General features: G+C 40.7%; 1 protein-coding gene across 1 annotated transcript in view; it reads right to left on the bottom strand.

Moving 5' to 3' along the window:
• The window catches only part of LRP1B (LDL receptor related protein 1B), a 1,602,836-nt gene that overhangs the window by 342,477 nt on the left and 1,232,675 nt on the right, over nt 1–27,684 (bottom strand). The window contains exons 44-46 of the mRNA XM_090045827.1: nt 14,890–15,082; nt 14,205–14,330; nt 4,053–4,181 (exon numbers count right to left, since the gene is read on the bottom strand). Coding sequence (XP_089901953.1) covers nt 4,053–4,181; nt 14,205–14,330; nt 14,890–15,082 — 448 coding nt within the window. The remainder of the gene's footprint in view (nt 1–4,052; nt 4,182–14,204; nt 14,331–14,889; nt 15,083–27,684) is intronic.

Here is a 27,684-nt window from a genome sequence, read left to right as displayed (position 1 = left end):
CTACTCAAAAATAAAGAGGATAGAAGTAACTCTGACAACTATAGAGGTATCTTTCTGTTGAGCACTGTTTGGAAAAAATGTCGCTTGAATAAAGCTCCCTAGGTTACAATATCTAGGCGATAGAATTTATCCTGAAGTCAATACACTTTTCGCTTAGGACGTTCCACAATTGATATGATATGTTTGGTCAAGTAACTGCAAGAGATATGGAGAGAAAAACAAATACCACTGTACACAGCCTTCATTGATTTGCCAGAGGCCTTTGATATAGTCAACCGACAGGCTCTTTTTACTGTTCTAAAGAAACTGGGCTGTCTACCCAAACTACTGAACATCACTTGCTCATTACATCAAGATATTAAAGCAACAGTGATCCATGAAAACACAGAATCAACTGCCTTTGACATCAACAATGGGATGAAACAGGGATGTCCTAACCCCCATGCTTTTTAACATCTACTTTTCATTCCTGCTTCTTCATTCATCCAAAGGAAGAAATAACAACATTTGTCTTTGAACCAGACTAGATGGAGGCTTGTTTAACTTCACAAGTTTCAGAGCAAAAGCCAAGGTGCAAGAACTGGTTCTGAGAGACTTCCTGTTTGTGGGTGATGTGGCCTTGGTTATCCACAGCAAATCTTCCCTACAAAATCTTTTCAGCAGATTTTCTGAGTCATGCAAGAGTTTCAGGATGATGATTCATCTCAAGAAGACTGCGATCATTAGGGATCCTGGTTTTCTCCCATTTAAAAAAAAATCCCTAATTTTTGGATTTAAAAAGTAACCCCAACTCCACATTTTTCCATGATTACAAATGAAACAGCACTATATATAAAGCTATATATTAGTGGTGTTTCATTTTAAACATGGAAAAATATGGATTTGAGGTACTTTTTTTTTTAAATCCAAAAACTCAGGGGTCAGGGATAATATGTACCCAGGGGTAGAAGAACTGATACCTGATATCACTCTGGAGGATAAATCTCTTAGTTTCATTGACAGTTTTTTCTACTTAGATTCTACAGTGGTCAGAAATCATGAGTTTCAGACTGAACTAACAGAATTGGAAAACCAGCTAAGAATTTTGGGCTATTACAGAAACATGCACGGAATAATAGCAAACTGTCAGCTGAGGGGAATATGTGAATCTACAAGACTTGTGTGCTGTCATCCCTGCTTTTTTAGTTCATAAACATGGATACATATACTAAGCACATCAAGAGGCCAAACAGGTTTCACATAAGATGTCTGCATAAAATCCTGAAAATCAAGTGGGAAGACAAAATACCAAACACAGGGGTACTGGAGCATGCAAGACTGACACACTTAGAAACCACTATCAAGAAGAGGAGGTTGTGATGGAGCAGCCATGTCAAGAGAATGGGAGGAGACCATATCCCCAAAGATATTTTGTACAGAGATATTTGAGACAGCTCTAAAAAAGTGGGTTCACCCTATTTGGCAGTACCATGAGGTGTGCAGAAATAATAGAAAGTCATTAGATATCAGTGTAGAAAGTTTGGAGGAGTGCACAGAATCCCATCAAATTTGAAAGGAACATCTGGCACTGGGTTCAGTTCATCATGAATTGACTATGATCCAGAGGATAGAGGCAATGCAAAAAAGAAGCAACATGCTATAAACTTGGACTCCAACTCAGACAATCTATGGCTCATAAAGAAACTGAAAACATAAGACCCTAAGAGTTACCATACTTGGTCAGACCACAACTCTACCTAGTCCAGTATTCTGGATGTCACCATGGCACACAGCATGCTAAGAGGAAGAATACCTAGGAAAGGCCTACCCAAACTGATCTCCTGCCATTATTCCCTTAATGCTTCCAACATTTAAAGTAATAATGTTCACCCAGGGTGCTGTAGGATCATAGAGTGTGACCAGATTCTTTGAAGGGTGCATCAAATTTTCAGGTGTTCATGGGGTGTCATGCAGGCTCTCTTATGCTTGTTTTACTGATATGGCATGTGTGGTCATGTTGAAAAGCCAATATTATGCTGTGATCATTTATGTTGCTTTTATCTTTGTATGGATTACATTATGCTGTCTGCATATATCTTTATGATTTTGGACATGGTTTAGTTAAAGAAACTGAAGATAGTTAAAGAAAAAGGAGTAGGAAAAATTACTAAATATTTCTAGCTATTGAAAAATTTCCCTATGACAAGAACAATTGCTACTTCCAAACAGAAAGAAAAAGAGGTACTGTTGAGATGGGCACCCAAGCTTTTGTGTATGAGGAGATAAATGAGCTGTAAGGAGGTAAGTGCGGGCTCAAGCTTGTCCCTGTTGACCAATTCCCCACCCCCACCACTAGAATGCTTTGGAAGGAGCTTAGTATTGCTATATATATTTATTTTGGAAATTGGGTGCCATTCAGTTCATGGAGAGACTGAGGGACCTGGACTTCTTCAGCCTCCACAAGAGAAGGCTGAGAGGTGATCTTGTGGCCACCAACAAAGTCATTAGGGTGATTCAGCCAGGGATCAGTGATGCTCTGTTCACCAGGGTGCCTCTTGGGGTAAAAAGGACCATTAGTCACAAACTGACAGAGAGCAGATTTAGGCTAGATATCACGAAAAACTTCTTCATGATAAGGGTGACCAACATTTGGAATGGGCTTCCAAGGGAGCTGATGCTCTCCCCTACATTGGGGGTCTTTAAGAGAAGGCTAAATAGGCATCTGGCTGGGGTCATCTTACCCCAGCACTCTTTCCTGCCTAGGAAGGGGGTCAAATTGGGGTCCCTTCTGACCTTGGCATCTATGAACCTATAACAGATATGAAGGTGTCTTTAAGGGGGTCCTAGAGTCCAAAAAGGTTGAGAACCACTGATTTAGAGACTTTAAAAGTCCTGATGTGGAGGTTGCAGTCCTACCATCACTCTATAATTATTATGAATCTAATACACATATACAGTAGAATCTGACTTCATTATCTGTGCCCAAATAACTGCATACCTATAACCAAGTATATAACTGCCATTTGGGGAGATAAGCGGCTTTGTATGAACATGCCTGAGTCCACAAATTGTGGCCAAGCAAAAAAAAGGAGAGGTGAAACATGAGAGGACCCTCTTTTTCCCAAAAGTCTAGTGATTAAGCCACTCACCCAGGCTCTGGTGCTACAAAAGAGGTTTCAACTTTGGCTACACCAAAGAGATTTCTTGTCCATATTACGGCCTGAATGCGATAAAAAAACTGCACTTATGTAGCACAAATGGCAGGTTTGTGGCTGAGTAGCTACCATTTAGGAGCATAAAGTGAAACAGGATTGTGCTCATATCAGAACACCAAAACTGAGAGAACAGCTAAGCTGACTAATAGCAAGGTCTACTAAATAGATTTGTATGAGTTTGAAAACACAATATCAATATTAGCCCAGTGATATATATAAACATAGGCAGAAGCAGACATGCTATGAAATAATTTATTTTTACAGATTCTCAAAGAAAGTGGGTAATGATTAATTTTATTTCATAGGGGAAGAATTGTACAAAACTGCAAGTACCACCTGCAGATACTTGGGGTGCCACAGAAAAAAAGTCATGTAGCTCTTTTTGCAAGAAAAGAAAAAAGAAAATTAAGGTTTGGATGAACTTTGGGTTGGGGGAAATGCATAAAAATACCAAGAGGTAGGCAAGGGCCACAAGCTTTTTAATATCAAACAGTTTTACTTTAATGAATAACATAATGACAGCTGGTGAAATGGCTCAGGAATGATGGGGAGAATGTAGGCAAAGTAATGGGTGGGTGATTTGGGCAAGATCATTCAGGAGAGTCTAGAATGAAAAAAACATAAGCCAATTCATATATAAAAATAATAGGCAAGGTAGTGATTTTAATATGAGCACTTTAATAAATATCTTGAAATATAGGTTTGTTGCTTCTTTAGTTGCATATTTTACTGAAATTGTAATTTAATTTGTAATTTAGTGAAAAAAAGATAGGATTAAGTAGTGAAATCACATAAAAATGAAGACATGCTAAATAACTATATTAAAAAGGTAAAGCTCTTATATCTGAGGACACTTACCACAATAAAATAGTTTTTCATCAGACTTGTCTTTACAGTGAGCAATGCCATCACAAGTCAGCTGGTAGTCAATGCATTCACCATTTCCGCATTCAAACTCAGAGTAAAGATTGCATGTAGAGTTTTTAACTGAAGTGACACATACAAGATCAAGATAAAAAACATTTAATATTAAAGGGTTTAACAGTTTGCACTAAGCAATAAAACTAAGCAACTTTTATTCCAATCTAAAAATATTTGGATGTTCTAAAGAGGGTCTTTGATCTCTCAGACTGGCCTTACTGCTTGAACATACTGCAGATGCTGGCACAGTACTAAGCTGTAAGGTCAGTGGTCTGGCAGTGTATGATACAGTGCAGAGGACAATTCTGGGCTCGTCAACTAATAAAAAACTTCCAGATCAAGGGGAAAAAGAAAGTTGAACTAGGTTTCTCTGTTAAATTAAAGGCATGCTTCATGCTGGATTTCTTGTTATTCCAGTAGCTTTAGCTTATTTGTCCTCCCTTGTCTTGATCCACCCCACTGAAAGATCGCAATATACATGTTAATTTTTCAATGGAAGTATGCAGATATTTTTCCCCCAATGGAGTTTTCTGAGTAACTTCAGATCTCTTAAATTTAGTACAAGAAAAATTAGAGAAAAACACTTTCCAGCAGGTGCTGCAACTAACATCCTCCAAATATATTATAGCAGTATGCAGCTGTTCAATTTGTATATAAACATTTTTCCACGGTCAATGCACTACTACTGATGTTGAAATAAAGCAGTGTTCTGAAAACCCAACGAAGCAAATTTGATATTTATAACAACACATCTGTGTCTGTTGCAAACCATCTGCAAAAAAAAATAATTTTTTTTTGGTTTCTATCTGTTTACCTGGGGCAACAATTGAATATATAAATTATATATTATTAAATATGGGAGATAGTATAAGAAAGCATATTTTGGGTCGAAGTTAGGAGAGGTACCCTGTAATGTTAGTCTGTTTTCTGAATGTAATTACATCATTGCCCCCACTGCTTCATTCAAAAATGATTAAATGTCTATAACATGCAGATTGAGCCACTCTGATTTGAAAGCATATTTTTCTAGTTGGTCCTAAGGCCCCCTCCTACATGTTACGCTTAAGGCATGATTAACCAGGTAATCACACCTTAAGCTGTGACCCAGCTACAAGTTCAACTAATTAATGATGTGATAAAACAAAGAATAAACCACAAAGTTATTCCACAAAAAATGAATGTACTTTTCAGGCTGAGGTTAACAGTTGGAAAATTGTCTAAAGATTGGCTATGTGTATCTTGCATTATTTTCATTCCTTTATATTTCTCCCTATTGTTTAACAACTTAAATAACATGGAAAGGAGGAATTTAGGAATTCCCAGACAAAAGACTCTTTCAGTCCCATGTCCTATTCCCATGTCCTATCTCAAGCACAGATCACAATCAGATTCTGTAGAAGGTGCAGAAGACACAATAGGCATCTTTGTCTTGCAAAATCACAGAATTGTGCTGAGCGAGACATTGATCATTTGTGAATATGGCTGTAGAGCCCAATTCATGAAAGACAGTCTCTTCTGCACTTCCCACATGTGAAGTTCGTATCTAACAGTTCTGAATGTGGAATAGGATTCTTCCTGCGGTTTCTTTTTTCTTCTGTGCATCGGGTTCTCCTTTCCTCAGAAGCCATCATTCCATGCTTACTAGACTGTTTACAAGAACTTTAATCCCTATTAGTTTTCCCAGTCATTTAGCAAAATGCTCATTGTAGCAAACTTCTTTGAAATGGAGACATGGACATCCATGTGGTCTTCTTCCTGTAAAGAGTTCTCCATATAAGAGATCCTTGGGTATATGGCCATTGTGCATTCTCCACCCGTGACCAAGCCATTGAGGGTGGATGATCAGAAGAGAATGCTCAGAATGTTGGCATGTTCCAAGAACTCATTGTAGGCAACTTTGTCCCACCAAGAAATTCTTAGCATGTGGTAATGGCAATGCAAATGAAAGCTTTTGAGATGTTTTTTCTTGAGTAAAGTATGTGGTCCTGGATTCCTGCCATGCCATGTTGATGATGAAAGCATGACATATTTCAACCTTGGATCTAACTAATTTACTCAGTATGTTTATGATACTTTATGCTTTGCAAATACAGGCAGTCCCTGACTTGCAACATTTTGAGTTACAACGTTTATAAATTGGCACCATTTCAACTTTATGACATCAGTTTCAACTTTATAACGCTTGAGCCAATGCAATGCCATGCCAGCAAACAAGTTCGCTGCAGCACTTATCTCCCTGGAGAACATCTGTCCAAACTTTCTTGTACACTTTCTTTAAGAAAGCAGACAAGACTCCAGAAAAACCTGCAGCCAAGACTCCTGAGAAGACTCCAGCCAAGAACCCTTCAAAAAGTCCAACCAAGAACCTTTCAAAAAGTCCAGCAAAGTCACCTCAAAGAAGTTCTTCCAAATCAATATTACAAAATAAATACATTAATGTAGCTATATTACTCATCTATAATTGATCGAGTACAAAATTCTGGGGTAGTTTTAGTGAAAATAGGGTACTGGGCCTTGGTTCAGGAACCAATCCCCCATTTATAACATCATTTCTTATGAGAAAATTGGTTCCGAGTTGCAACATTTTGATTTAAGACATGGTTTTCAGGAAACAATTGTGTTGTAAGTTGGAGGACTGCCTGTACAGGCATTCAGTTCATCCTCAAGTGACAGGTTGCTGTTAACAATGTAAATTTACTTACAACATTGCCTATTGTGATTGCTGATGAGGAAGCAATGTTCTGGCCCATAACATTGGCATTCTTGGTGCTGACTGGAAGACCAAACTCTTAGCAGGCATGAGTGAACTGACTGATGAGGCTCTGAAGGTTGCTTCCCTGTGTGGGCTTATCAGTGCGGCATCACCAGCAAATAGCAGCTGATGAATCAAAACTTTCTGTACTTTAGTCTTTACTTTAAAGCATGTGAAGTTGAATAATTTTTCATCTGAGGATACATGCAAATAAATCCCTTTTACGACAACCCCAAAAGAGTACTTCAGAAAAAGAGGGGGAGACATCCCAAGCAGGGTCAGGGCAAGGACACAGCCCTTCTTGACTCTGCTTCAAATCTCAAAAGCCTAATGAACAAAAGATAAAAGGGCCACCTTTGTTACCTACATATTCTTGGGGAAGAAGATCAACTATGGTGAATCCACTAGCTTTGAAGCTACACTATGACTTAGGGTAAACAAGGTGAGCAAGAATCTGAAGTCTTCTGAGTACCGCCTGAGAGATGATCTTTCCAACAATGCTTAGCAGTAAAATACCATGATAATTTCAAGGTTTAATAGTTTCTAGGGTTGGAAGGGACCTGAACAGATCATCAAGTCCAACTCCCTGCCCCGGGTAGGAACGAGTGTTGGGATCATAATGCCCCAGCCAGATATCTATCCAACCTCCTCTTGAAGATCCCAAAGGTAGGGGAGAGCACCAACTCCCATGGCAGCCCATTCCAGAGCCTGGCAGCCCTAACCATAAAGTAATGCCTCCTGTTATCAAGCCTAAACCTAGTCATAATCGATTTGTGGCTGTTATTCCTTTTTATCCCAGGTGGTGCCTGGGGGAACAGAGCCTCATCTATTTTCTGCTGGTCCCCACTGGTGAGTTTATAGACAGCCACCAGATTTTTTCTCAGTCTTCTCTTTTGGAGGCTGAATAGATTCAAGCCTTTTAGTCTATTATCATACGGCCTGGCCTGCTGCCTCCAGACCATGTGAGTAGCCCTCCTCTAGACCTTCTCAAGGTTAGCCACATCCCTCTTGAAGTGTGATGCCCAGAACTGGATGCAGTACTACAATTATGGCCTGACCAGTGCCGCATAGAGGGGAAGGATCCCATCTCTGGACCTGCTTGCAACACATCTGTAGATGCATGACAAAGTGCGGTTAGCCTTACTGACCACTTCCTCACATTGGCGGCTCATGTCCATCCTGGAGTCCACAATAAATCCAAGATGTCTTTCAGCCACTGTGTTGTTGAGAAAGGTGTTTCCCAGCCTATAGGTATGTTGCAAGTTCCTTCTGCCTAGATGCAGCACCATGCACTTGTCTGCATTGAATTCCTTTCTATTCTTATCCACCCACCTCTGTAACATGCCTAGACCTAGCTGGATTCTGTCCCTCCCCTCCAGCACATCCCTCCACGTCAAAAATGACCCGTTCACCACCACTATCTGGGTGTAACCATTGAGTCAATTTGCCACCCATCTTACTGTGTAGGCATCAATGCCATAGTTGCCTAGTTTTTTTATGAGCATGGGTTGAGAAACAGTGTCAAAGGCCTTCTTGAAGTCCAGGAAGATGATATCCAAGGGCTTTGTGACCTGGTCATAAAAGGAAACAAGGTTAGTCAGGCAGAATCTGCCTGCAATGAACCCGTGTTGGTTGCCCCTGAGCATTACTTCCCATGCTGGGCCCCCACAGATATGCTTCTTGATAATTTTCTTGAAGGTCTTCCCAGAGCTTTGAGAAAATTATCAAGGAGCACATCTGTGGGGGCCCACTTGATAGTTGTTACAGTTGCTGTGGCTGCCTTTATTCTTGTACGAAGGGATTATACTGACACCTCACAAATCTTGTGGAACTGTCCCTAGTGTCCAGAAGTGAGTAAGAAGCTTGTATAGATGGGGAAGAAGCACACGTTTCCCACACTTGATCATTTCTGTGGGAATGCCATCTTTTTCTGGGGCCTTGCCAATGGCCAGACTATCTATGGTCTTACTTAGGTCCTCAACCATTGGCATATCATCAAGCTCTTCAAGAACAGCTTGTATAAACTCAATAAAGTTAATGGCTGTGTCAGTGATATCACCTTATCTTGGACAGAGTTCAAAATAGTGTTCTACCCATCTTTCCATGTGTTGCTTTTGGTCTGTTATCTTCTTCTGATGCTGCCTTTAATGGAACTGACTTCTTTGCAGTTGGACCGACTATCTTGCTTTTGTCATACAAGCCTCTGATGTTTCCAAGGTCAAATGTGGATTGGATGTCCTTGCACAGTCACAACCAATAATCATTGGTAGAACATCTTGAGATTTTTTGAACAACATTCCTTACTTTCCTCAGTTCCTTCAAAGTTCCATCTGAGGCATTCTTCTGGTGATATAACAGCAATTTGTTTGCCCTTTATAAATCAAATCAAATCAAATCAAATCAAATCCTGTGAGTGTTCCTCAAACCAATCACAGTTTCTTCTGACGTGTTTGCTGAAGATAGATAGCAGTAACATAGATCTTTTTCTGAGGTTTCCCCACTTTTCTTCTGGAGTCTCCCATAAAAACAGCTCTGAAGCAGCGTTCTCCAGAGCCTCCATAAAATGCAGGGTTTTCTGATGATCAGATGTCTTAGTGATGTTAATGTGTAACAAACCCTGGTACTTAGAGCAGGTGGTTGTATTTGGTTTCAAATTGATCTTGGTGACCACAAATGAGTGATCAGCATCACAATCAACACTATAGTAGCTATGAGTAAGGGGAACATTATTGATTGGACTTCAGGACTGTCTAATGATGATGAAGTCTAACTGGTGCCAGTGGCTAGATCTTGGGTGCCTCCATGATACCTCACAAGCTTCATTTGAAAGAATGTGTTGGTGATGCACAAGTTATGATAGGAGGTGGACTCCAACAGCCTTTAATTATCATTTACATTATCATTTATGTTTTCCCTGTTATGCATGCCCAGGTAAATTTGGCCAGGATTCACTGTGAGCACAACTCTGGCACTGAAGTCCCCCTGGCACTGAGGGTACGGAGGTGAGCTCCAAAGGGGCAGGCGTTCCAAAAGTGGGAAAAGGAAGGACATGGGATGGCATGCCATGCGTCCAGCTGTTCCTGCAAGGGTAATACCATGGACCTGGTACTCCTGCAGGGGCAGAGATTCCACAGGAATGGGGAGCAATTCTTGCACCCGTACTAAGTTGGCACCCAGTTACGCTCAATGTTCATCACATAACTACAGCACTTATTCAGGTGAATAAAAGAGAACTGCTCTTCTGTTCATTGCCTACTCAAATGTCTTGTCTCAGGAATGGTATTTTACCCAACAACCCCTAAAACCTGAAGGTGGGGCTGCAAAGAAGCTACAGTCTCTTATTCCTGCTGGTGGAATAAAAGACACCAGGACATTCAGGCTATGGAGGAGTACAGTAGTTTTGGATTTATGCAAAACATCATCTTTTTTTTTTTTTTTTGAGATAATGTCTTAATTAACATTTTTGGGATCGCTGTAAATCAGATGCCTGCTCATACTATTTCAATCGACCACCACTGGAAGCGATGTTACAATTAGAGTAAAAATCTGCTCTGCAACAGTGTTACAGCTTTAATTAAAATCTTTATTGCTACAAATCATCCATACAACTCATTGTATCTCAATTATAGCTAACAAGCAAGAAGTAGTTCTGCAGAGAGGCCTGCAAGTCTAAGGCATGTTCATAGTAAACTACACCTTGATTTTTTGATTAGTTATCCCTTCACTGTCATAGAGGCAAAAGTTCTCATTCCCACCCTACTTTACACATAAGAACAATCACAAAGGCTTTTTTTGTACTATTATAATGACCTTTAATAACAGTACTTAAAGAGGCGAGGGCAGGATGAGAATTGTGGAGGCTGTGAAGGACATGGTTCAATCCTAAACATTTATGAATACTGTAAGTGCCCTGGTTATTGAGTTAGTGGCGTTATTGGAATGCTTGCTATAAGCATCTGATTTTGCTTAAAAGCAGGCTACTGAGAAAACAAACAGAAAAGTGACTCACTGGATCCAGTAAAATACCACCTAGGAAACAAGGCAGAAGTTTAAGGGACCCCACCTGAACTATTAACAGTAGAGGAAAGAATTCCAGGTTCCAACCAGTGCTGCAAAGCTGTAAGACTGGAATTCAAATGGACGTTGACTCTTAATTGCTACAGATATACCAGTTGGTTCTGTCAACAAAATGCTCTTCAAATGAACATGGCTGTACTTTTTACTGGGATAGAAATGTCAGCCTCATGATTAAAGTACATTACACCAACAAAAGGACAATTTGGCTGGGATGACTGTATCTATACCAAGGGTTTCCACCTGCACAACTTTATCAGTAAAAACTTTGTCTTTCTCCTCCTCACACTCGGGCTAACATAGCTATGCTGGCAGAAGTCTATAGTGTAGATATACATAGGTAAAAAATTATTCTCAGGAGAGGGAGAAAGGGGCAATTGTCAGCAGCTGTTTACAAGGGGCATGTTTAAACCATATTCTACACTATAAGCATGCCATTTTGGGCCATACTGAAAAACTGAACCATGTTTATCTTAAGGAGTTTTCTGTAAGATTTAGGTTAGAAGTGTATGCAGTGTGTTATTTGATTCTTTTGCTAATGCTGTTTTTAAGAAGGTTTCAGGTATTAATTACTGTTTACTGCTCCAGACAAAGACTTGCGAGTGTTGGTTGGGTCAGATCTGCTAAGAAGCTAGTTAACACATAGGTGCTACAGTTTAAAAACGTAAGGCTCCTGTGCTGTAGCTTAGGTCTCTAACGCTCAGACAGGCTCCTGTCCTGCAGCCCTGGTTAAGTGTATTGCCCCAGTCACTACTCATTAAAACAAGCTGACCCCCAACCCCTTCCCCCGACTGCATTTAAAGAACTCCTCCAGCACCTGAGCCCTGCTGCACAACACACTGTTTTTCAGTCCTTGAGCAGGTCCTGCTTCAGTAACAATTTCTTGGTGAAACTGGCCAATTGTGGCCTTGGGTCCAACACAATCCACTGGTTGGGAAATTGGCTTTGTGGTCAGACCCAGAGCACATCACAGGGTTCCCAATGACAGCTAATATTACTTACTCACACATCTGTCCTTGGACCCATATTGTTCAACATCTTTATTAATGATATGGACATTGGAGTCAGAAGTGGACTGGCCAAGTTCACAGATGACACCAAACTCTGGGGCAAAGCATCCATGCCAGAAGATAGGCGGGTGATCCAGGCTGACCTGGACAGGCTCACCAAATGGGCGGATGAGAACCTGACAGTGTTTAACACTGAAAAATGCAAGGTTCTCCACCTTGGGAAGAAAAACCTGCAGCATCCTTATAGGCTCGGCAGTGCTATGCTGGCTAGCACTATGGAAGAAAGAGACTTGGGGGTCATCGTTGACCACAAGACGAAAATGACCCTGCAATGTGATGCTGACGCCAGTAAAGTGACCAAAACGCTGGCTTGCATCCATAGATGTTTCTCAAGCAAATCCCGGGACGTCATTCTCCCCTTGTACTCGGCCTTGGTGAGGCCACAGCTGGAGTACTGCGTCCAGTTTTGGGCTCCACAATTCAAAAAGGACGTGGAGAAGCATGAGAGAGTCCAGAGGAGAGCCACGCATATGATCAGAGGTCAGGAAAACAGACCTTACGACGACAGGCTGAGAGCCACGGGGCTCTTTAGCCTAAAAAAGCGCAGGCTCAGAGGTGAGCCAGTTCTTCACCACCCTCTTAGTAAGAAAGTTTTTCCTAATGGCCAACCTAAACCTTGCTGCAACTTGAGCCCACTACTGCTTGTTCTCTCATCTGCTGCCACTGAGAACAGTCTACCTCCATCCTTTTTGGAACCCTCCTTCAGGTAATTAAAGGTTGCTATCAAATTCCTTCTCAATTTTCTCTTCTGCAGACTAAATAAGTGCAAATCCTGCAGCCTCCCCTCAGAAGTCATGTGCCCCAGGTCTAACCATTTTTGTTGCCCTCTGTGAGACTCTCTCCAACTTGCCCACATCCTTTTCTGTAGTGAGGCACCCCAAACTGGATGCAGTTCTCCAGATGTGGGAATAATTACTTCCCACGATCAGCTGGCAGTGATGTAGCCCAGTATGCTGTTAGTGCTCCCTTTTTGCCAAAAACGCTGCTAGCTCATATTTAGCTTGTTGTGCACTGTAACCCCGAGGTCCTTTTTTGCAGAGCTGATGCTTGGCCAGTTGGTCCCAAGCCTGTAGCGGTGCATGGGATTCTTCAGTCATAAGGAATAGCATTTGCTTCCCCACAAATCAAGCCAGCTTGGCTTACTGATATGGGTTAACAGGCATAGCAGAATTCTGTATTCTGAATGTCAGTAGAGGGATGCAAGCCTCTGCTCCCTCTTTTCCTGTTCCCAAGGGCAACTACAACAATAACGTGAAGGGAAAACCGGATCCCCAAAATGGCATACAGACTAAAGACAGCACTACTCTCCCTCAAATTCAGGCAGCAAGGCCGAATTAGTGCAAAGAGCGCATATGCTACATAGTAAGTACCTACTTATAGTCACTTGCGCACCAATTTAGTACAAGCCCCAATGTGATTCATAACAGCCATAATACATCTCTGGTTATTCTATAATCATTTAACAAGAGAGTTACCTCTCTCCTTTTCCTTGAAGAATTGTGTGTCCAGTGGGATTGTGTGTAGACCTGATGGAACACTAGAAAGATCCCTTTGAGTCACTTTGAAATAACTTGTTTTGAACACTTTAATGTCAAAGCATCCTCAAGCACTTGCCAAACTTGAAATGATATGGGTAGTAACTGTTTAAATACCAATTCCGGGTTGTGATATGCATGGCAATATATTACAACAATATTACATGTTTTACAACAGAAAGTGAAAATTACTGTCCTCAACTACTTGATATTAAAAACCCACAGGAAATGTAAACATAATTTCCAAAACTGAAATATGGCCATGGCACTAAGGTGTACTTACATTTACAAAATTTCAGAGGAATTTTGATAAAAACAGATTGAGAGAAAACAAATGAAGTGACACCTACTGGATCATTTTGGTCACTTTTTACAAAACAAGAAGGCCTTAAAACAAATGAGGCCTACCTTGTGGCATGCCTGCCAAAAATGTAAACATGCCCCCTCTGTAAGTTCCACTCCAATCCCTCTGCCTGCCCAATTTGTTGCTCTGCTTTCTGCTCCCTACCCTATCCACCATGACATGACTACCAGAGGTTGGCCATCCCTGTCTTAAGAGGTCTCACATCCAAGTAATACCTTTGGATGGGTCTGTTTTGCTTTGAACATTTGACTAGAGCACATCACAGGGTTCACAATGACACCTAATATTACTTACTCACACATCTGTTGTCATCTATCAATATTCGGTCCCCCCTACATGAACAGTTCACTCGACCATCAGGAGTCAGAAGGCACAAGTCATGACAGCCTCCATTCATTTGTCCACAGGGAGATAGCTCACCTGAAAAAAATTAACTCTTTTTGTTATCAAGTTAAAATAGTCCATCTTTTATTTTCTTTGGTGTAATGCTCGCTATCATTTAGAAGATCAGATTTCACTGCCTCCCAGTTTCCTGGTAAGTATGTTATGATACACACATTAGATGATCACTGGAGGTCCCTTCCAGCTCAACTTTGCTATAATTCCATGATTTTTTAAGATAAATGCTAATTCTATATTAATTAGACAGGATTATCATGATGCTAAAGAAGGTGACAAATTAAATAACAAAACAGTGGCACTCCAGCTAGTACATATGTAAAAGAACAGCTAAGAAAGCAAAGGTAAGATTAAAAACATAACATAGCTCTATTTGCAAAGAAACATTAACTACTCTTCATTCCTGTAAACATAAAGAGCGTTTAAATCAAGTGTGGAAAGGGGAATATACCCATCTTGTAGTTACAGTTTCACATAATAAAATGCCTTAAAATAATTTAATGAAAATGTGTCTGAATTTCTAAAAGTAATGATATATAATTGAAGATCCATTATAGTTGGGTGACGGAAAACAACTTACAACTGTTAGTGTCATTTGCAACAGCAATGATGCCCATTGGCTGATGTGGTATATCAGATCGAAGGACCTTTGTATCTCCACCTGTATATTTATTGGAGCGCAGAATAGCTCTTCTCACCCAGTCTGTCCAGAAGATGTAATTATCATGTACAGCGAGGCTGAGAAAGGTACCTGGTCCAGACTTGACAATTACCTGAAGTACAGAAATATGTAAGAAAAGCAGTTAGCAACAAGATATATATTTATGCATTCAATAAAAATAAATAAATAAGTAAAAATAAACATTAAGGAAGAGATTTCATTTCAAACATATCACTGAAATCAAAGAATGAAAGATATGAAAAGTAGCATTACCTGGTGCTTTCAGTAAGAAACTAAAATGGGCTTTGTGCTGACTCGGTGTATGACTTGGGAGAAACTACCTCCCACATGATACCTTAGTTTACCAAGCTCATAAACTAGGGATAATTATTTACTTATTTATGGTGCTTTACAAAAATACTGTGAATTGTGAACTTTTTTTATTATTTCTTCTTTCAGTTCATTAGAATTCAACTACTGGGATTCATCCGGGACCAGATTCTATCCTACCTATTTGGCATGTAAATGGACTTAGTTACTTAAGTGTGATTCTGTTCCACTCTGCTAAAGTTATCTGAAAAAATGTTAACACAAGGGTAGGGTAGGTCCTCCTCCTCATTCATTGTTTTTTTGTGATTCAGTCTTGAGGAGAAGATAGTGATTGTTACAAAAGTAGATTGATCAAAGGATGCTTAGGAACTGTAGTAGGTTGTTATGGAATCACCTAAGTCCACTTATGCACCCAGTAAGTGGAACAGTATCTGGTCCATAGTGGTCTGGCCCATAGCCCTTAAAAGGAGAAGAGCAACTTTGACAAATATTAATAAAACTATCCACTTTATCCACAGTCTTCTCAACAGCCTTAATAAACACAGACAAGTATGCCTGGAAGTATTACACATCTGGGTTCTGGTAAACTAAGAAGGGGAGCATGTTTTAAAATTGGAGCCTGCTCACTGGGTCAGCCACTCAGGAGTTCCAGCCCAGTTCAATGAACATTTGTAAAATGTTTTGAAACTCCCAAATGAAAAAGGTCACCTAAGTACAACGTATATATTATGATATTATATTCCCCAGTGAAAATACAGTTTCTGATTCAGAATGAGGAAACATCAATTTCAAAGAGACTGTTCTAGAGTAAGATGGAAATCTTTAGCTCACAACTTTTCTAATATAAACATATATATGTATTATTTTTTTTTCTTATAACAGTGCTGAAAGTTACAATCCACAATTCCTCATTTAAAGCAAATCATTCGATTTGGAGTTAGATCTCTAATCTAATAGTGTTTGAGTGAGAATGAAAATATTCTCCTAATATTTTCATCTCTGCTAAGTCTATTCTATATCTCTAAAAATAAGTGATGTGATCCAAAAACCACAAAGATCAGCAGGTAAGACAGAGGACTTGGCTTCCCTGATGCAGGGCCTGGCTAGAGAAGTATCAAGCTTTAAAATTACAGTGAACAAGACTCAGGAATTTGTTATGAATGTTCAGGCTTTGTTGAATCTTGGACATCCTGGTGAAGTGGGTTCAGGGAATGGAGGACTGAGTTGTTGCCTGTAAGGATCAGGCTGTGGAAATGGCTGGAGAGACAGGCTCTCACAGTGTGGAGCTGCCAGCTCTGAGAGATAAAAGCGCTGGATTTGGAAGCCAGATTCGGGTTATATGATATCTGTATTGTTGGAGTGTCTGAGGGGTCCAGGAAAAGTAATCCCACTGGGTATGTGAAAAAAGCCTACTTGTCAGTGTGTTAATACTCCCCTCAGACACTGATTTGAAGAGAGGATATGGGCCCACAGAGCTCACTACAGGAAGCCTGGCCTGAAAGGAAAAAAAGCAACTTGGCTATCATCACCATTTTCTGTGATTTTTTTTCCACCAAAGCGAGAGTGCTTAAAGCTGCCAGAAAATTAGGAAAGCAGATACAGGATAAGCCTTTGCATTCATATAATGCTCTTTCCTGATCTTCCTGTTGAGGCGGCTGACGAGTTGGCGCTATTCAAACTAGCAGAAGTACAGCCCAGATGCACCAGCTAAGATGCTTCATGAAGTATCCTGCTGTCTTGAATCTGATTCACCAGTTTATCTGAACTTAAGGAAGCGGAAACCTTTATTACATTGATACTATCTAGAAAGGACAATTTTATGGAATAACGTGTTGTTTTAAAAAAAAAGGAGAGAGAGCTAAACACTGCTTATCAGTGAAGGGCATTCATATGGTTTTTGTTAGTGACTTGGTCTTTATTGGCAGAACCGTAGAAAGATTTGGGTTACATCTGACCAACTTTCCTTGCAGACGTGCTCGCTCTGTCATATAGTATATTTACTGTTAGTATGTCTTGTACTTGATATTTATTTTGCTTTTCTTTTTTCTTTCTTTCCCTCCTCCTGCCTCATAAAAGTTTCAAGAGTGTGCTTAGGACAGCATGTTATTGTGAACAGGAGACTAGCAATATTACAAACTAGGGCAGTATATAGGGAAAAAATGATGCATTTGATTTAAAGAAACTAAAAAATTGCCAACAATATACATATATCTTATGAAGAAGAAGACAATATTATATTTTGGCTCTATAGCTGTTTTAGACCATGCCCATTCTGAAGTGGAGCTTCAGCTCTTCCTTGCACATAGACCAGCTGTAAATATGTGAAAGAGTGATACCCATATCTGCCAGTTATGCTTGATTATACAGACAGGCTCCTTGAGACCCTCTGGGTCAAGATACAAGGAGGCTTAGAAGAAGGGGACCTGTTGGTGGGTGTCCCCTACCAAGGCCTCCCTACCAAGAAGAGGGAAGTGACCAAACATTCGCCAGGGAACTGACTGAGGCAGCCAGCACTAAAGACTTGATGGTCATGGGTGACTTTAACTACCCTGACATGCATTGGGAAGACCATTCAGCCAGCTCTAGCAGATCAACGAACTTCTTGGCAGCTATAGACTATAGCTATAGACCTGTTCTTGACAAGGGCTGTGAAGTGATTGACTAGGGGTAAAACCACTCTGGACTTGGTGCTGACCAAAGGGGAAGACATGGTAAGTGACCTTAAGACTGGAGGTATTCTGGGCGACAGTGATCATGATCTGAGCAGATCCACCATCCACTGAAAGGCTCAGAATCCTGCCAGCAGAACAGAATTTCTAGACTTCAGAAGGGAAGACTTTGGTAAACTCAGGAGTCTAGTTAAGAAAGTCTTTAACAACAGGCAACCAGATGATTTGGGAGTTCAGGAATGGTGGTCTTTCCATAAGGAGGCAATTCTCACTGCTCAAAAAGAGGTCATCCCCACATGGTCAAAAAGAGGGAAAGGGGCCAAGAGACTCACTTGACTCAGCTGGGACATTACAGAACTTCTCATAAAGAAAAAAGGAGCATACATAAAATGGAAAAATGATGCAGCATCCAGAGAGGAATACACATTTATGGCCAGGGTCTGCAGGTACAAGACAAGGAAAGCCAAGGCATGCATAGAGATCAAACTGGCAGCCAATTTAAAAGACAACAAAAAGTCCTTTTGTAGGTACATAGGGAGTAAGAAAAAAAAAATCAAGCTCCACTGTCAGAATCCTCCTGAATACGGAGGGGCAGCCCACAGTTTATCCCTCACTAAAAGGCGGAGCTCCTAAATATTTACTTTGCATCAGTATTCTTGAAATCAGATGGGAACTTGTCACCTGTCCACAGGCCCAGAGAATATAAGCAAAACAGCAGTCTACATAAAATCCCTCCTGAACAGGTGAAAACACTCCTAGAACATTTGGACATTTTCAAGTCTGCTGGGCCAGATGACCTGCATTCAAGAGTCCTGAAAGAACTAGTGCCTCTGGCAAGGCTATTCAAAGAGGCATGGAACTTAGGAATGGTCCCAAATGATTGGAAGAGGGCTAACATAGCACTCATCTTTAAGAAAAGGAAGAGAGATGATCCTGCCAACTACAGACCAATCAGTCTGACTTCGGTCCTGGGAAAAATCTTCAAAAAAATTGTTAAGGAGGCCATCAACTGCAAGCTTGTAACTGGTAGGATATTAAGAAACAACCAGCAATGGCTTTGTCGAGGGGAAGTCATGCCTAACAAACCTGGTATCCTTCTTTGACCAGGTAACCAACCAGCTAGATATGGAACATGTGGTTTGCATCATCTACCTAGACTTCAGCAAGGCCTTTGATACTGTGTGCCATGAGACCCTTTCAGTTCAGTTGAAGGGTACAGGACTACCCTGGTCTACCATGAGGTGGGTTGGCAACTGTCTCAGAGGCTGATCCCAGAGAGTTGTAACTGATGGGATGGCCTCATCCTGGAGGGCCATCTCAAGTGGTATCCCCCAGGTATCAGTGCTTGGGCCTGTACTCTTTAACATCTTTATCAATGACATGGATGACGGAGTAGAAAGCACAATGATTAGATCTGTGGACAACACCAAGATGTGGGGAAATGCAAACACATCTGAAGACAGGGTAAAGATCCAAGATGACCTTGACAGGCTGGTCCTATGGGCTCAATGCAATCAGATGAGGTTCAATAGGGACAAGTGTCGGGTCCTTCATCTAGGTAGGAAGAACCTCAGCATAACTATACGATGAGTAGTGATCCACTGGCTGACACTGCATCTGAAAGGGACCTGGGGGTGAAAATTGACCAGAGGATAGATATGAGCTACCATTGCAGTGAAGTTGCCAGCAAGGCAAACAGAACTCTGGTGTGCATCAGCCGATGCATTGCCAACAGATCTAGAGAGATGCTCTTCCCCCTCTATTCAGCATCGGTGAGGCCACAGCTGGGCACCGCACTTCAAGAAGGATGTGGATAAACTTGAAAGGATACAGAGAAGGGCCACCTATATGATCAGGGGCCTGGAGAATAGGCCCTATGAGGAGAGACTCCTGAAACTGGGTTTGTTCAGTCTGAGTAAGAGAAGACTGAGAGATGACTTCATAGCCACCTGCAAGTATGTCAGGGGCGAACACCAAGATCTAGGAAAGCAACTCTTCAGAAAGGCACCCCTTGGGAGGATGAGTTCCAATGGGCACAAGTCAGTTGAGGAAAAATTCAGGCTGGATATAAGGAAAAAAATCTTTTCTGTAAGGGTATCTAGAATCTGAAATACACTCCCGTCAGAAGTGGTGTAGTCACCATGCCTGGAGGTGATCAAGAGGAGGCTGGACAAGCACCTCTTTGAGCTTCTTTGAGCCCAGCTAGCTCCTGCTCATGGCAGGGGACTGAACTTGATGATTTTACAGGTCCCTTCCAGTCCTACTATTCTATGATTCTATGAAATAGTTATTGGCAACTTAACACTCTCATGTTAAATGATGATCAATGTGAAACACTCTTTCTAGACAAGTTGAGAAATTTTATAGAGTTTAATAAACCTACTGCTTCAGTATTATGGGAGAATACTAAAATATTCTTACAAGGATGTAAAATATCATATACTTCATGTAATCAGGTTGCCTCACCTATGGGCTTCTCTAAGCAGGCTTTTGTCCCCTGCAACTCTTCAGCCAGTCCACACAAATACAGCACAGTCTTTAAGCAAACAAAATGCTGCCATCTTGTCCCAGACACTAGGAAGGGCCTCCGTGGGCCTGCAGTGCCTCACGTATTCAGTGTTCCTGCACTTCAAAATGGCAGTGGGGGTGCTTTAACTGAAGTTTGTTCAACAAACTTTAGTTAAAGTGCCCCTGCTGCCATGTTGAAGTGCAGGGAGGCTGAACACACACTATGCTGAGGTCATTGCGGGACCCCTGGCATGGCTTTACGAGCACTCGTGGTGCTCTGGTGTGGTGCCAGAGGACTGGAAGAGGGCCAATGTGGTTCCCATCGTCAAAAAAGGAAGGAAGGAGGACCCAGGGAACTACAGACCAGTTAGTCTTACCTCGATCCCAGGTAAGCTTTTTGAGAGAATTATTCTTCCACATGTCCATGAGGGGCCAGCAGGGGAGATTATGCTTAGGGGCAACCAACATGGGTTCATTAGAGGCAGATCCTGTCAGACCAACCTGCTGGCCTTCTACGACCAGGTCACCAAATCCTTAGATGCAGGGGTAGCAGTGAACATAGTTTTTCTGGACTTTCGGAAGGCCTTCGACACTGTCTCTCAACCCGTTCCCATTTAGAAACTGGGGGGCTGTGGTGTCAAAACCCACACAGTCAAATGGGTTGCCAACTGGCTGGAGGGCCGCACCCAGAGAATGGTGGTGGACAGGTCATTTTCGACCTGGAAGGACGTGGGCAGTGCGGTTCCACAGGACTTGGTCCTCGAGCCTGTACTGTTCAACATCTTCATCAGCGACTTGGACGAGGGGGTAAAATGCACCCTGTTCATATTTGCTGATAACGTTAAGATGTGGGGGGATGTAGGCACATTAAAAGGAAGGAATAGGCTAGAATTGGACCTAGACAGGTTACAAGGGTGGGTGGATGAGAATAGGATGGGATTCAACACCAACAAGTGCAAGGTGATTCATCTGGGGAGGAAGAACCAGCAGCATACCTTCAGGCTGGGGAACTTCCTTCTCATCAGTGCAGAGGCAGAAAAGGATCTTGGAGTCATCATTGTTGCCAAGATGAATATGAGCCGGCAGTGTGGGGATGCAGTCAGGAAGACCAAGAACACCTTGTCATGCATCCCCAGATGCATCTCAAGCAGGTCCAAGGAGGTGATCCTCCCACTCTATGCGGCACTGGTCAGGCCACAGTTGGAGTACTGTGTTCAGTTCTGGGTGCTGCACTTCAAGAGGGATGTGGACAACATAGAGAGGGTCCAGAGGAAGGCCACTCGCATGAACAGGGGGCAGCAGGGCAGGCCATACAAGGACCAGCTACGGGACCTGAACCTGTTCAGCCTCCACAAGAGAAGGCTGAGGGGGGATCTAGTGGCCTGTTACAAACAGTCAGAGGGGACCAGCAGGCGTTGCGGGAGTCCCTGTTCCCCCGAGCACTACCAGGAGTGACTAGAAATAATAGTCACAAGCTGGCAGAGGGTAAATTCAGATTAGACATCAGGAGGTGCTACTTCACGGTCAGGGCAGCTAGGATCTGGAACCAACTTCCAAGAGAAGTGGTTCAGGCTCCTCCCCTGGGGGTCTTTAAAACAAGGCTTGACACTCACCTTGCTGGGGTCGTCTGACCCCAGTACTCTTTCCTGGCATGGCAGGGGGTCGGACTTGATCTGCTCAGGTCCCTTTTGACCCTACTAACTATGAACTATGAATCTATGCCGGGGCATGCTAATTAGCACGCTTCAGCAGAAATCAAGTCTGCTCTGATGTATTCTGATCAGAACACATCGGGGCAGGCATTAGGCACGTGTACAGGTGCCCCTTGTGACCCTGGCTATAGCACAGCAGTTTTGTCCCTCTGTACAGCCAGCAGTTCAAGCCACTATTTGCCTTTGGCTCATCACTGTTCCCTCAGTTTGCTGCCCTGCTGTTTTTTTCTCAGGAGTTTTAAGCTCCCAGTGAGCCACTCCCTTAACAGCAGTCTGCCCACAACTTTGGTACTGAGGAAACATATCTGCAAAAAAGTAAAAAAAAGGATACAGAAATAGATACTTTAATGGAAAAGTTAAATCTGTGGATGATATCACGTATCCTTTGCCTGACAAACTACACTTTCTTACTAATATGAGTTATGCACTGAATAAATTACTACTGTCCCAGGAGGTGGAGTATGCTTTATATAGATTATGCCAAGATTACTGGGAACTGGGGGAATGTGCAGGAGGGTAGGTCGCATACAGACTAAAGAGTAAATCCAACCATATTAAAATATCAGCCAAAAGAGACTCTCAGGGATATGCATATGACAGGGAGACAAATGAATCAGCAGTTGAGACATTTCCATTCTAATCTGTACAAAGAAAATCTGAATGATACTAGTGAGAAAATAGGTATGTTCCTGAAGTGTATACCCATAAAACAAATTTCAGAATTGAAGAAGGAATTTTTAGATGCTTCTTTATCCTAAGATGAAATAACTTTGGCCTTAAAGGACATCTCCAAGCAGTGATGGATTTATTGTGGAGTTTCATAGATAACATAAAAATATATTTTACCTCAATTATTGAATTATATAATGATAGTGAAAACCAGGGTACAATGCCTACCACCTTATGTGATGCTATTACTTCTGTAAGTCCTAACCTAGGCAAGGATTACTTTAACTGTTCTAGTTATAGACCAATTTCTTAATGAATGTAGATACCAAAATCCTTGCCAAAGGTTTCTCTCACAGATTGGTGTGGGTTCTCCTGAAGTTAATTTACAAAAATCGAGTAGGATTTATCAAAGGAAAAAAAAATAAATAAAAAAAAATAAAGAAGCCAGAGATCAGGGAATGTATGTCAGGCTATTGATATCATAGTAGTAGTACAAAATTCTAAAATCTACTAGCACTTTGTACAGAGAAGGCCTTTGACTGGGCTTCTTGGAGGTACTTTTCGATATATAACAAAAGGTAGGCTTTGGTAAAGGGGTATAAGTTATAGCTGTGTATAAGGAGTATAGGGGGACAAGGGTCTTTGGGTAAATCCAGTATCTTTTATTAGACCAATAAAGGATCTAATAAAAAACATCTAATATCTTGAATAAAAGATATCAGATTACCCAAAGAACCTTGTCAGGCTTTGGTAAGGAATTTCTAAGGTGGATACATTTGCTATATTCAAGCCCCACTTCATGAGTTGTGACCAATAATATGTTACCTAATCCATTTCCCATGCAAAGTGGGACTCAACAAGGTTACCTATTATCCCCACCTTCTGTCTAATTCTGTCTGGATCCACTGGCTATGGCTATAAGGAATAAGGATGATATAAAAGGCAGTAAGGTAGGAGATAGTAAACACACAATGCTTTTACATGTCGATGAAGTACTAATACTTCTGTCACAGCCTGAGAGATCATTTCCTGACGACCTATCATTAATCACTGGACTGGAAGGTTTAGGTATAGGAAACACTCCAGATATATTATCTTTTTGGCTTGAAATCTGATTCTCTTCCACATTCTGTGCTATCACTATGAATATATAGTGTCACATAACAGAACTGATCTACACTATTTACAACTGAAATGGAATGAAGACTTATGTATTCAAGAGGCAGAAACCCAGCAGAAATCAGCCATCCCACAGAATATATTCAGTCCTCAACAATTGATCTTGGATTTAATTTTCTACAACCAAAGTCATTTTTGTCAGCACTAGGCTCCACCTAAACTTAACAAATTGAACATACTGCCAGTAGATACATGTCAGAGATCTGATGCACTGATGGCAATGCTTAGTCGCATGTTTTAGTCATGTCCCATTATTGTCTTTTTCTAAAGAAATTATAACTAGAGTTAACATGGTTTTGAACACAACACCATTATTTTGGCAAATGTGTTTTAGGGTATAGTCCTAAGAAATTCAAATAGAACGCTTCCTAGATTGCACTCTAATTAGTGACACACAGGATTATATTACTACATTGGAAAAGCACGACATCACCAAAGGCTGAAATCCTGTTTTGAGAAGTTCAGAACAATTTGGAAATTTTGGTAATTAAAATAGCAGTCCTTGCACAATTCGCTTTCCTTCTTCTATACCTCCCTCCATTTTCCCCTCCTTATTACTTTTTGTAACAGCTGTCCCTAGTTCATAAAGTGTGTGTGTGTGTGTGTGTGTATATACACACCCATGTACAACCAGGTACATTTGTATTGTATTAAAAATAAGGTTTGTGAAATTAGATAGATTTTACAGTGTGTGCTAAAAGTCAACAGAAGTAGGCACTGTGGCACTGTGAGATCAAGGGTGCAAGAAAAAGATCCAGTTCCAAAAATGAACCACAAAACTAAGCATTGTAAGATGTAGCTTTTAGGCAGCCCTAGATTCAGCATCTGGGTTCCATAAGCAAAGCATGGGAACATTTAAGTGTCTCAGAATGAGAGAAAAAACATCACACACTGAGCAGGGAGCTACACAGAGCGAGTATGGAGTTATGAATGAATCCCAATTCTTTCTGGAGCTTAGGTGTTTCCCTCCAATTGTGCTGCTAGGAACCCTTCCCCTGAATAGAGATGGTTATAACCTGTCTTTCAAAGACAGAACAGAACTATTCTTTTATTTATTTTAAGATAGCTGGAGAAGAAGGTTATGGGGAAAGGTACCTATAACTATTTTAACATATATAGTAAGAGCATTCACCCTCTGCTCCAGAGAACTTGAAAACATCTCTCTCTCTCATTTGCCAGGAGATGGCTCTAATCACCAGTCTCTATGGTATCCATCCTGGGATATGAGGAGTACCCCAACACCTCCTGCTGAAGCTGTTCAATTTTTTCATAAAATAATGTAAGATTAAATGGGCCAGACAGAGGGAGAAAAATAAAACTTGATCACAGCCTTCTAGTACAGACACTGTAATGAAAGGATGAAATTCTTGATTTTAGACCCTGGTCCATAGGATTTTCTTTTAGATATACATTATACCAAACAATTACTGAAAATGATTAAACAAACATTTAAGGGGAAAAAAGTTGTGCAAGTCCTCTTTTCCTACCCATAATGCCCTGCTAGATAGTTAGGTCAGCCAGCCTGACTTAGTCTTCCTTGGGTAAAGACATCCTGATTAAAAGGCTGTTATTAAAGTAACATTATTAAAAGTACCCATGCAAACACATTATTTATATAAACAAATAGAAATTAGTGGAGCAAATAGTGGTACATATAAAGCAATGCCCAGGGACTGCTGTATATAAAGCAAGCTAGAGATATCCTTAGAAAATCTCATTTTATAAAATTAAGATCAGAATGCAAGAATTCTTCAGCTATAAGACACAAACGAAAACTTAACAGTCTTATATGCCTGTAGTAAATGAGGATGGCAAATTTGGTAATCGCTATATAGAAAAGGGAGAAATATGTAAGAAATATTTCTGTTCTGGATTTTGAAAGAGCAGGTTGACATATTAATATTTTACAGTGATAGTGCCTATTGATCTGCTAACTAGGGAAGATGTTAAACTGTTACAACACGATATTTCAAGAGAAATACTTTTTAGGGTGCAGTACTAGATTGTTTTCCCTGAAAAGTATTAAAAGAATTAGCCAACAAGGTGTCTGAACTAGTAATACTGATTTTTAACTAACCTTAAAACACTGGGGGAGCATTCCAAAGGAATACATAGAGAAAGGGGAAAAAAATAACCACTACCACTTAATGAACAAATTATTCCAAGGTTTAAAAAAAGGAAAAATTATGACCTGGGCAACTTTGGCTTGACATCAGTTCTAGACCAAATGTGAGACAGCTGGTCTGGAATACAATTAGTAAAGAATGAAAATATGATAGCACAGTAAGTGTCAATCAACATGGTTTTGTGGAAAATGGGTCTTGTCAGGCAAACTGGAAATCATTTTAAGATAAAACTGCATGTTTGACTGCTAACAGTAACTGTGTGTCCATAATTGTGATAACTCACAAAAAAAAATGATAATGAGGGAAAGATAAAATAACCCTTGATAAACTTTGCAGATGAAAGAAAATTAAGTGGTCAATAATGCTCAAGACAAGTCAGCTGTACAAAGCAACTAGGATAGTTTGTTAAATTGGTTTCAGATGAAACTAGTACCTAGGAACAAAGAAGATACGATACACTTACATCATTGACTATGTCATGGAATGCTAAGAAATTGAAAATGGTCCAGGAGTAGACAAGCAGCTAAAAAGGAAATTCCATGAATATTATGCTGTAGCTAAAAGCTCTGCTAGAAGCTGAAAATAATGCTGGACAGAAACTAGCTACAGAGCTGTTCCACATTTTCAAGCACTCACGTTATAGTTGATTGGCTCTTGTTATAACTGGATAGTCATTTTTATCATGTAGTAATTACTCTGAATGTGTGGCTGGTCTAAATGTACTGCATGATTAACCAGTTAATTGTATAAAATACATAATGTGTAGCAGGGGCCTAAGTGATCAAATAAGGTCCCTCAGCATGCAAGCAAGAACAAGGCTATAGGATAAAACTGGTTACAGCTATAGGATAAAACTGGTTACATGTGCCTGACTTTGCAGTTATTATTGTGCAGTCACTTAGTACTTGCTTTAACACTTGGCAAGTCCTAAATGACTGCGCTGTAATTGCCAGTACTTCACAGTCCCAGTGCTGCATGGGCCATTTCCAACTGCACAGTAGTTTGTTGCTACTATGCAGTAGCAGTGGCACCACGGTTCATGCCTGCCAATGCAATGTCACTGTAATTTGTTGCTATGGCAATGTAGTGTGTCATACAGACACGCCCTATCAGTGAAGTGGTTCCTAGAAGACATAACTGGAATGTTCTCAGTTCTGCTGTCCATAATTCATAAAGCACATGGAAAAACTGGAAAGTGCTTAATAAAAAAAAATACATATATTTTTTGACTTCTGGAAATCATACCTAATGGTAAGACACTTAAAAAGATCAATCTAATTTGTTTTTTTCATAGAAAAGGTGACTCATTAAAGGTCTAGCAACAACTAGAGCCTTTCACTATTGGGGAAATATTGCCAGTAACAAAAGGCTGTTTAATCTAGCAGTAAACTCAAAAACAAAATCCAATAGTTGTCAACAGGAAGTAATGGTACGGCCATGTTTTTAATAATGATAGCAAAGGCCTTGTTATATATTAATTTTGGGTGGCTCAGGTAGCACTTAACCCTTGGATTGTCCATA

The sequence above is a fragment of the Crocodylus siamensis genome, chromosome 4 (assembly GCF_052110815.1).
Source record: "Crocodylus siamensis isolate JL-2025a chromosome 4, ASM5211081v1, whole genome shotgun sequence".
NCBI classification, from domain to species: Eukaryota; Metazoa; Chordata; order Crocodylia; family Crocodylidae; genus Crocodylus; species Crocodylus siamensis.
This window is presented reverse-complemented; position numbering and strand designations above follow the sequence as displayed.